At 45.6% G+C, this 10856-nt stretch overlaps 1 protein-coding gene across 1 annotated transcript; it reads right to left on the reverse strand.

Moving 5' to 3' along the window:
- Positions 1 to 4156: 4156 nt before the first annotated feature.
- On the reverse strand, positions 4157 to 4396 carry SMIM40 (small integral membrane protein 40). Its single transcript, XM_049764722.1, has one exon. It carries the CDS (start codon positions 4394 to 4396, stop codon positions 4157 to 4159), a length of 240 nt encoding a protein of 79 aa, XP_049620679.1.
- Positions 4397 to 10856: the final 6460 nt, after the last annotated feature.

A 10856-nucleotide genomic window follows, 5' to 3' on the forward strand; every position in this document is an offset into this window, starting at 1 on the left:
TGGGTGTGGCCCAAACCATTCACTCCTCAAACAAAATAATATAGAAAAAGCCTAAGTTCCGGGACCCGGAGAGATAGCACAGCGGCGTTTGCCTTGCAAGCAGCCGATCCAGGACCTAAGGTGGTTGGTTCGAATCCCGGTGTCCCATATGGTCCCCCGTGCCTGCCAGGAGCTATTTCTGAGCAGACAGCCAGGAATAACCCCTGAGCACTGCTGGGTGTGGCCAAAAAACAAAAACAAAAACAAAAACAAAAAAAAGCCTAAGTTCATTTGTTTGTTTGTTTGGTTGGTTTTGGTTTTTGGGACACACCTGGCAGAGCTCATGGTTACTCCTAGCTCTATGCTCAGAAATCTCTCCTGGCAGGCTGGGGGACCATATGGGATGTCAGGATTTGAACCACCGTCCTTCTGCATTCAAGGCAAACACCCTATCTCCAAGCTATCTCTCTGGCCCCTATTTTTAACAAATAAAATATAGGGTTGCACCCAGGAATGTGACTCAGCAGTAAAATGCATGCCTTACATGATTGAGACATTAGTAGTTTTTTGTTTGTTTGTTTGTTTATTTGTTTGTTTTGGGCCACATCCGGTTATACTCAGGGGTTCCTCCTGGCTATTGCTTCTGGCTTAGGGGACCATATGGGATGCTGGCGGATCAAATCGAGGTCCATTCTAGGCTAGGGTGGGCAAGGCAAAAGCCTTACCACTTGTACCACTGCTCTGGCCCCATTAGTAGTTTTTTGTGTTGTTTTCTTTTGGTGAGGTTGATGATACTCAGAGGACCATATGAGGTGCCTGGGATCAACATGGGTTGGTTGAGGGCAAGGTAAATGCTCAACTGTTGTACTATATTTATCGCCCCAAGATGGATTTTCTTGGTTGCTTATTTATTGTTTTTGAGCTACACCTGGAATTGCGCAAGGCTTACACCTAGCTCTGCACTCAAGGATCACTCCTAGAGGGACTGAGGTGATCATATGAGGTACCAGGGATGGAACCTGGTTCAGCCACATGTAAAGCAAATAACCTACTCACAGTACTATCTCTTCAGCCCCAGAGATCTAGGTTTTATTCCTAGCATAGAAAAAAAAAAAAATGGGAGAGAGGGGTGGTGGACTGCTGGGATATTTGAGGATGTGTCTCAATAGGGCATATACCAGATATATGTGAAACCCAGTGTTCCATCCTTGGCTCTGCAAACAAAGCATACACTCCATGCTGTTTGATCAGTTCTGTTTTCATAATAATAGCAATAATGACCTTGAAGAAAAAATGTTATCATAGTCCTATGCTTATTAAAAAGAAAAAATTTTTTTATCTGAATTAACATTCATGTATATGAAGGAAAATAGGCTAGGTTGGTCAGCAAAAGACTTCACATAAAAAGTATGATATTGGGCCCGGAGAGATAGCACAGCGGCGTTTGCCTTGCAAGCAGCCGATCCAGGACCAAAGGTGGTTGGTTCAAATCCCGGTGTCCCATATGGTCCCCCGTGCCTGCCAGGAGCTATTTCTGAGCAGACAGCCGGAGTAACCCCTGAGCACTGCCGGGTGTGGCCCAAAAACCAAAAAAAAAAAAAAAAAAGTATGAAATTGTGGGGGCCGGCGAGGTGGCGCTAGAGGTAAGGTGTCTACCTTGCAAGCGCTAGCCAAGGAAGGACCGCAGTTCGATCCCCCAGAGTTCCATATGGTCCCCCAAGCCAGGGGCAATTTCTGAGCACTTAGCCAGGAGTAACCCCTGAGCATCAAATGGGTGTGGCCCAAAAAAAATGTATTAAATTGTGGAAGAGTGGAATAGTAATTTTCTCTCAAGGAGAAAACTGCGATGAGAGAAGATAAAGAACAAGTCCCAGTTACTAAGAACTCATTTGAGCATGTTTGATTTCGTTTTGTTTTGTTTGGGTTATATGTAGTGCTGGAGATTGAACCTGGGTTGGCTGCATACAAAGCCAGTGTTTGATCAGCACTGTTATACCCTCTTAAGCATTATTTTCATTGTTTTTATTGGGGCACACCCAACAGTGCTGACTTTAGGAGCAACCCCTGGCAGTGCTCAGGGTACCATTTGAGATGTGGGGAACAGTACATTAACCCCTGTGCTATCTTTTTGGCTATGAAGTTTTATTTTCAATGTGTGAAGAGGGCCTAAAAAGAGATAACAGTGGTAGGACTCTTGCCCTGCATTTAGTTGTCTCAGGTTTGATTCCTAGCATCCCATATAGTCTCCTAAACACCAACTGGAACCCCTGAGTTTTTTTTGTTTTTTGTTTTTTTTTTTGGTTTTTGGGCCACACCCGTTTGACACTCAGGGGTTACTCCTGGCTATGTGCTCAGAAATCGCCCCTGGCTTGGGGGGACCATATGGGACGCCGGGGGATCGAACCGTGGTCCTTCCTTGGCTAGCGCTTGCAAGGCAGACACCTTACCTCCAGCGCCACCTACCCGGCCCGGAACCCCTGAGTTTTGCCAGGTATGACCCAAAAACAAAAATAAAAAAAAGTTAAGAATAAGCTTCTTGGGGCCGGGAAGGTGGCGCTAGAGGTAAGGTGTCTGCCTTGCAAGCGCTAGCGTAGGACGGACCGCAGTTCGATCCCCCGGCGTCCCATATGGTCCACCCAAGCCAGGAGCAACTTCTGAGCGCATAGCCAGGAGTAACCCCTGAGCATCAAATGGGTGTGGCCCAAAAACCAAAAAAAAAAAAAAAAAAAGAATAAGCTTCTTGGGCCAGAGTGATAGTACAGCAGTAGGGTGCTTGCCCTGCACGCAGTTGACCTGGGACAGATTCTCAGCATTCCATGTGGTCCTCCAAGCCTGTCAGGAGCAATTTCTGAGTGCAGAGCCAGGAGTAACCCCTGAATGCTGCTGGGGGTGGCCCCCCCAAAAAAAACCAAAACTCTACTTTTTTTGCCATACCCAGTGGTGCTCAGAGGTTACTCCTAGCTCTGTGCTCAGAATATGAACAATCTTGTAACCACAATGTTTAAATAAAGTAATTAATTAAAAAAATTTTTTCCCACAGAGTCCAGAGAGACAGTACAGGAGTTAAGGACTTGCATACAACCAACATTGGTTTGATGCCCAGTGTCACCTGATCCCCTGGTGGAGCCTGCCCAATTGACTGAGAATTGCTGGAAGGAACTTCCAGTCTCCTGAGAATAGTTTGGAAGGCTCACCCCTCCACTAACAAAATGATTTCCTGGGGCTGGAGAGAGAGCACAGCGGCCAGGACCTAAGGTGGTTGGTTCGAATCCCAGCGTCCCATATGGTTCCCCCGTGCTTGCCAGAAGCTATTTCTTTTTTTTTTTTTTTTTTTGGTTTTTGGGTCTCACCCGGCAGTGCTCAGGAGTTACTCCTGGCTCCATGCTCAGAAGTCGCTCCTGGCGAGCACGGGGGACCATATGGGACGCCGGGATTCGAACCGATGACCTTTTGCATGAGAGGCAAACGCCTTACCTCCATGCTATCTCTCCGGCCCCGCCAGAAGCTATTTCTGAGCAGAGAGCCAGGAGTAACCCCTGAGCACTGCCAGCTATTTCTTTTTTTTTTTTTTTTTTGGTTTTTGGGTCTCACCCGGCAGTGCTCAGGAGTTACTCCTGGCTCCATGCTCAGAAGTCGCTCCTGGCGAGCACGGGGGACCATATGGGACGCCGGGATTCGAACCGATGACCTTTTGCATGAGAGGCAAACGCCTTACCTCCATGCTATCTCTCCGGCCCCGCCAGAAGCTATTTCTGAGCAGAGAGCCAGGAGTAACCCCTGAGCACTGCCAGGTGTGGCCCCAAAACAAAAACAAAACAAAATGATTTCCTAAATAGGTAGAGAAATTTGGTTTATTTTAGTTTTGAGTTTGGGACTACAAAACCAAAAGCCTTCCTCTTGGAAGTTTTGAGTTTGGGACCACAAAACCAAAAGCCTTCCTCTTGGAAGCCTTACCTTCTTGAAGGGCCAGGGATAAAACCCAGGGCTCCTGTTTTGTTTAAACAAGCACTCCAGCCCTATGGGCCATCCATCCACCCTACCCAAGAACTTAAAGAAAGTCACTAAAAACTCCCCATGTCTCTCTCATAACCAACCAGTCCCATCTCTTTCCCCCTTTCTTTCCTGTCTTCCCCTCACCTCTGTGGCAGGTAAAGAAGGTGCTTGTAGGGAATAGGGGTCACAATTCCAGTTCCTTTTCCTGCTGAGGTGTTTCTAGGAGCCAGTCTCCAAACTTTGTCCATGGCAGCAGCCCCAACAGCCGATAAACTGCATCCAGTGTCAGGAGAGTCATAAGTAGGAGCAGGAAGATAAAGAAGGTCTTGTCCAAGGCCTGTCGCCAGGGACCTCGAGGAGGAGAAGGCCACCGGGCAAAGGTCAAGAACACATCCTCTTCCTCAACTTCGCCTTCCTCTGCCATCCTCCCCTCTCTGATGACTAGCTAGTTCAGGTAGGGTGCAGTGAGAACCCTTGCCTCAGCAACTTCTGGATTAAGGGACACTGGGCTTGACCCTAATTCCTTGCCCTAGAGGAGAGGAGAGCCTCTAAATCTATTGTACCACATTTTTTTTTATCCTGCTTTGTGGGGGGGTCACTCCTCATGATGCTGGGGTGTGGATGAGGGTACCAGGTTTTGAACCTTGAGTTTTGCCAGGTATGACCAAAAAAAAAAAAAAATAAGTCAAAAATAAGTTTCTTATTGGCACTACAGACAATGACTTGGATTGAACAAACTAGTTTGCCTGGAGCCTAGAGTTGGTCTTATGCCAGGAAACTTCAGGGGTAGGGTCTCCTTGTATTTAGGCCAAGGCTTTTCCTTTCCATGTCACCCATATTTTGGTGGGCCTATGCAAACAATATTTGCCACTCTAACATCGTTTTTACTGTGCTCCTTTGACTCTAAACCTTAAAAAAAAAACACTTAAACTTTTGATGTTAACTTAAACTAATATGCATGTACATGAAGATGTAAAAAAAATTATGTCTTCAATGTTTAAGGAGTCACATAAATTTTATGGCTTTAGATTGCTTTGTGTACTGCTAAGAAATGTTATACTGTACTACAGTCTGGGGACTTGTGTACATGAGTTCTATTTTATTTTTCTTAATGTTCTTTGACTGTAAGTTCAAAATTTAGGCGTCAGCAAGGGGATTTCTTCTGAGAAATCTGTTTATGGGTGATTGTACTTCCATTGTAACTTTACCTTGTTCTTTCTTTGCATCATTGTTCTCATAATTAAAAATAAAAAAATTTAAAAAAAGAATAAGTTTATTGGGGCCAGAGAGATAACACGGAGGTAGCACGTTTGCCTTGCATGCGATTTTGAACATGTAGACTGGTAAGAAATTGTCAGTGACTACCTTAGTGCAACCGAGCAAATCTCAGCACAACCCAAGTTAGGACCCACCATCAAGGCTCCCAGCACCCACAAGCTAGGGAGAAGGCCTTCGACATGGGGTCTCCCCAACCCCCATGCTGGCTAGAGCTAGCCTCCAGATCAAGAAAGGATTCGGTAGAGAACCGGAAGCCAGGATCTGCCTGCCCTCCGCCCTGTGCCCTTCCCACCCTAGTGCTGGGGGAAGAGCAGGGAAAGCTTGGGACCCCCTCCAGGAGGACCACCCGACACCGACCTTTTCTGGCTGCGTGGGCTGGCACCCAGAGAAGGCCTGGAGGCCGGGGTCAGAAGGGGGGATGACTGGGAGCCTATTAAGGCTCCCAACACCCCCAAGCTAGAGAGAAGGCCTAGGTGTGCTGGGAAAAAGCATGTGGTGCCAGGAATCAAGCTCAAAGCCTCAGCCCTGACGAAGAAGTTCTGAGCCTTTGGGATAATTGGCTAATCACCTATTGCAAATAGAATGCAAGCCAGTAATGAAAGGCTTCCTAAAGTCCATCTAGCTTTACAGCCTAAAATCCTGTGATGTCCCAATAAGGAGAAATGCAAGGTGGACTTGCCCAAGATATTCTGGTTCTCTAGGTGAAAGCTTAGGTCTGGGCCCCAGTAGAGTGTGGGCAACAGATCCTCCTTGCATGCTATTGTCAGCTACTGTCATAAAGCCCATTAGGAATTCAGTGGGTATTTTGGGGGTAGCAGTGGGTCTCTGCTACCCAAGATGGGTGAACCTTCCAGGATGGTGGTTCTCCCTGGAAGGTAGACAGTCACAGTTAAAGTGCAGAAGCTCAGGAGGAAGGTTAAAGATTGGAACTCACCAAATGAGACTCAGCTAATTTAATAGGGGCCATTTTGTACCCTCACTTATTCATCTGGCTCTGTACTCAGAAATCACTCCTGGTAGACTTGGGACCATATGGAATGCCAAGGATCGAACCCAGGTCAGCTGCATGCAAGGCAAACACCCTATCTGCAGTGCTGTCACTCCAGTCCACCAGACTAAACTTTTGGATTTTGGGGCCACTTGTGGCAGTGCTTCAGAGCAACTGATGGTTCTATAATCAGGAGTGATCCCTAGCCATGCTCAAGGGACCACAAATAGTGCTGGGGATTCAACCCAATGGTGGCCAGATACAAGACAAGCACCATACTTAACACCTATCTCTCTAGCCCCTGAAAATATTTTTTAATAATATCTTTATTTAAGCACTTTGATTATAAACATTTTTTTTTTTTTTGGTTTTTGGGCCACACCCGGCAATGCTCAGGGGTTACTCCTGGCTGTCTGCTCAGAAATAGCTCCTGGCAGGCACGGGGGACCATATGGGACACCGGGATTCGAACCAACCACCTTTGGTCCTGGATCGGCTGCTTGCAAGGCAAACACCGCTGTGCTATCTCTCCGGGCCCGATTATAAACATATTTGTAGTTAGGTTTCAGCTTTAAAAAAGAACACACCCAGGGCTGGGAAGGTGGCGCTAGAGGTAAGGTGTCTGCCTTGCAAGTGCTAGCGTAGGACAGACCACAGTTCGATACCCCGGCATCCCATATGGTCCCCCAAGCCAGGGGTGATTTCTGAGCGCATAGCCAGGAGTAACCCCTGAGCGTCAAACAAGTGTGGCCCAAACACACACACACACACACACACACACACACACACACACACAAAACACACCCCTTCACCAGTGCAACCTTTCCACCACCAATAAACCCCATCTCCCTCCTCCCCACCCCCTGCCTGTCTTTGAGCCAGGCATTCTATTTCTCTCACTCACTACCATTGTCATGATAGTTGTTAGTGTAGTTATTTCTTTAACCTCACTCACCACACTTTGTGGTAAGCTTCATATCGTGAGCTGGTCCTTCGAGCCCTCATTTCTATTGTTATTGGGTATTATTACAATACTGTCTTTTATTTGTCTTAAATCCCACAGATGAGTGAGACTATTCTGTGTCTATCTTTCTCCAGATGACTTATTTTACTCAGCATAATAGTTTCCATGTCCATCCATTTATAGGAGAATTTCATGACTTCATTTTTACTGATGGCTCCATAATATTTTATTGTATTTCATTCCATTCCTCAATTTCTTTAGCCATTCATCTGTTGTTGGATTGTTTCCAGATTCTGGCTATTGTAAATAGTGCTGCAATGAATATAGATGTGCAGAAGGCATTTTTGTATTGTGTTTTTGTGTGGTTAGGATATGTCGCTAGGAGTATTATAGCTGGGTCATATGAGAGTGCAAATCTTTTATAAAGTAAAAATATTTTATGAAAAGGGAGAGAGAAGAATAGAATAGAGAATTTGAGCTTCTGAAGAAAGAAGACAGCGCTTAATGAAGTAAAAGAAAAAAATATGTACCCCAGGTTGGCGGGCTCTTCCAGAGTAGAATGTCTCTCAAACTTCATTTTGACCTTAGTAGAAAGATTTTGTTTAGTTAGGAAGGTAGGACACAACCAGAGAGACAAATATTTTACTTGTTTGGACCTGGGAAAACTGGGTTTGATCCCCAGAACCATAAAGTGCCCTGACCACTATGCTGGGAGTAGCCTCTGAGTACTATTGTGTGTAGCTTAAAAAGAAAAGAAAAGAAATTGAAATCCGGGACAACCAATCACAAACAACCAACTAGTCTCTAAGGTGTAGTCAATCAAATAATTTTTTTTCTTTTTTTTCTTTTTCTTTGATTTTGGTTTTTGGTTTTTGGTCACACCCGGCCACGCTCAGGGGTTATTCCTGGCTCTATGCTCAGAAATCACTCCTGGCAGGCTCGGGGGACTATATGCTATGCCGGGATTCTAACCACCAACCTTCTGCATGAAAAGCATACACCTTACCTTCATGCTATCTCTCTGGCCTCCTCAAATAATTTTCTGTCTCTGCTATTTTTTATATGGTTCTCTCCCTAATTTTGGGGGATGATACATGGGATCAAATCTAGAACCTTGGGCCTGGAGAGATAGCACAGTGGCGTTAGCACTGTTAGATAGCACCCCTGAGCACCGCCGGGTGTGGCCCAAAAACCAAAACAAAAAAATAAAAACAAAAAAAAACTAGAACCTCACATATGCAAGGTAAATATACTCTACAGCTAAATAATAGCACAATTGTCTTATTCACTGTACTATCACTCAGGCCTCAATAGGTTATTTTTAAATGATAAAGTATTGAGCAATTATAAATCATTAATTATATGGTACCCTCATAAATGTCTCAGGTAAATTTGCTTTTTATTTGGTTTTGGTTTTTTTTTTTTTTTGTTTGGGGGGTGTCACACCCATTGATGCTCAGGGGTTACTTCGGGCTATGAGCTCAGAAATTGCTCCTGGCTTGGAAGGACCATATAGGACACTGAGGGATCTAACTGCGGTCCGTCCTAGGCTAGCACTTGCAAGGCAGACGCCTTAGCTCTAGCATCACTGCTCCAGCCCCCAAGTTTGCTTTTTAAAATTAATTAATTTTTCTCAGGTAAGTTTTTTTTTTTTTTTTGGTCACACCCGGCATTGCTCAGAGTTACCCTGGCTCTACACTCAGAAATCACTCCTGGCAGGCTCTGGGGATCATATGGGATGCCGAAATTCAAAACACTGCCTTGCATGCAAGGCAAACGCCCCACCTCCGTGCTATCTCTCTGGCTCCTTAGGTAAGTTTTCAATGAAGTCCCCCAAACACCATGATTGATCATCTTGTTACAGGTTCTTCGTATCAGCATCAGGATCTGAGGCAATACATAAACCTTACTGAAAACAATTTTTTGTTGGCTGGCCCAAGAAGTGCTTGAGTCAGGCTGAAGAGCTAGTATTGGTGGTACTTGTCATGCATGTGGCAAACCCGGGTATGATACTGGGTACCTATATGTCACACAAGCCCTGCTAGGAGTGATCTCCTGAGGCAGAACCAGGAGTAAACCCTGAGTACTGGAGGGTATGGGTCACTTTCTCCCCAAAAAAAGTGCACATATTGTGGGCTGGAGAGATAGGACAGGGACCAAGGGACTTTCTTTATATGTAGTTCAATCCCTGCCACCCCATATAGTCTCTGGAGCTCCTCCATGAGTGGTCCCTTGTTGAATAAAAATATAAAGTATTTTTTCTTTTTATTATATTTATAAAGTATTTTTTCTTTTTTTAATTTTTTATAAAGTATTTTTTTCTTGAGCACGGAAGCAGGGGCTCCCTGACACAACCAGCATGGCCCTTCCTTTCCCCCCTAGGAAACTTTTTTCTGGGGGGGGGGTCACACCCAGCAGTGCTCAGGGGTTACTCCTGGCTCTATGCTCAGAAATCGCTCCTGGCAGGCTCAGGGGACCATATGGGATGCCGGGATTCGAACCACCATCCTTCTGCATGCAAGGCAAATGCCTTATCTTCATGCTATCTTTCCGGCCCCCTAGAAAACTTTTTTCAGGGGTGTTTTGTCTCACACCCAGAAGTGCTCAGGGGTTACTCCTGGCTCTGTGCTCAGAAATTTACTCCTGGAGGGGCTGGGGGGACCATATGGGATGCGGAGTATTAAACTCGAATTGACTGCATGCAAGGAAAACACCCTCCCCACTATGCTATTCCTCCTGCCCTTCAGGCCTAAGTCAATTTTTTGTTTGTTTGTTTTTGGGTCATATCCTGCGGCGGCGGCAGCAGCGCTCAGGGGTTACTCCTGGCTCTACATTCAGAAATCGCTCCTGGCAGGCTCAGGGGACCATATGGGATGCTGGGATTCTAAACACTGTCCTTCTGCATGCAAGGCAAACGCCTTACCTCCATGCTATCTCTCCGGCCCACCTAAGTCAATTTTATTTTATTCTTTTTCTTCCTTTTGTTGTTTTAATGGCCAGAGGCTGAGCTTGTGGTTGGGGCGCTCCCACTCTTGGTTGGGATGTGGTGCTCACTTCAGCCATGCACTTAATTGTGATGTTCTAACCACTTGGTTGCAGTCTGCACTTTATTGTGGCATCGGAGATCTCAGGGGGCAGAGATGCCAGTATCACACTTGGCATATTGGGTGGTGCTGGGACTCCAATTCGAGGCCTCAGATCTGCAAAAACAGTTGTTTCACTGCAGAACCATCCCAGGACCTCCAAAGACTGTTGTTGGAAATCATGATTTGGGTAGAAAATGAATCCATCCATTTGGGATACCATTATTTCTGGGATTTCTCACCAGACTTAGGAAATAAATGCATTAAGTGGTGCTTGAGGAACCATGAATTGAACCTACTTTTTGCACACAGACCATGGCTTGGCCTGCTGAGCTATCTGCCTGACTGCGGCTTTTTTTTTTTTTTCTTTGCCTGGCTGCATTTTAATTGTGTTTGTGCTTGTGTAGTTTCAGTAACCAAACCAGATCCCTAGAAATGCAAAATACTCTACCAGTGAGCTATTCCCCACCCCTAAAACAATCATTTTATTATGCAACATGGAGACTATGTCAAGAGTTCAGAAAAGACACAGCGAGAAGAGCTCGAGTTTGCTGTTTCCTGGGGAAGGCTT

This window comes from Suncus etruscus, chromosome 18 (assembly GCF_024139225.1).
Source record: "Suncus etruscus isolate mSunEtr1 chromosome 18, mSunEtr1.pri.cur, whole genome shotgun sequence".
NCBI lineage: Eukaryota > Metazoa > Chordata > Mammalia > Eulipotyphla > Soricidae > Suncus > Suncus etruscus.

Excerpts from the sequence above, each read along its gene's own strand:
- SMIM40 (XM_049764722.1), bottom strand. The coding sequence starts at position 4,396 with ATGGCAGAGGAAGGCGAAGTTGAGGAAGAGGATGTGTTCTTGACCTTT.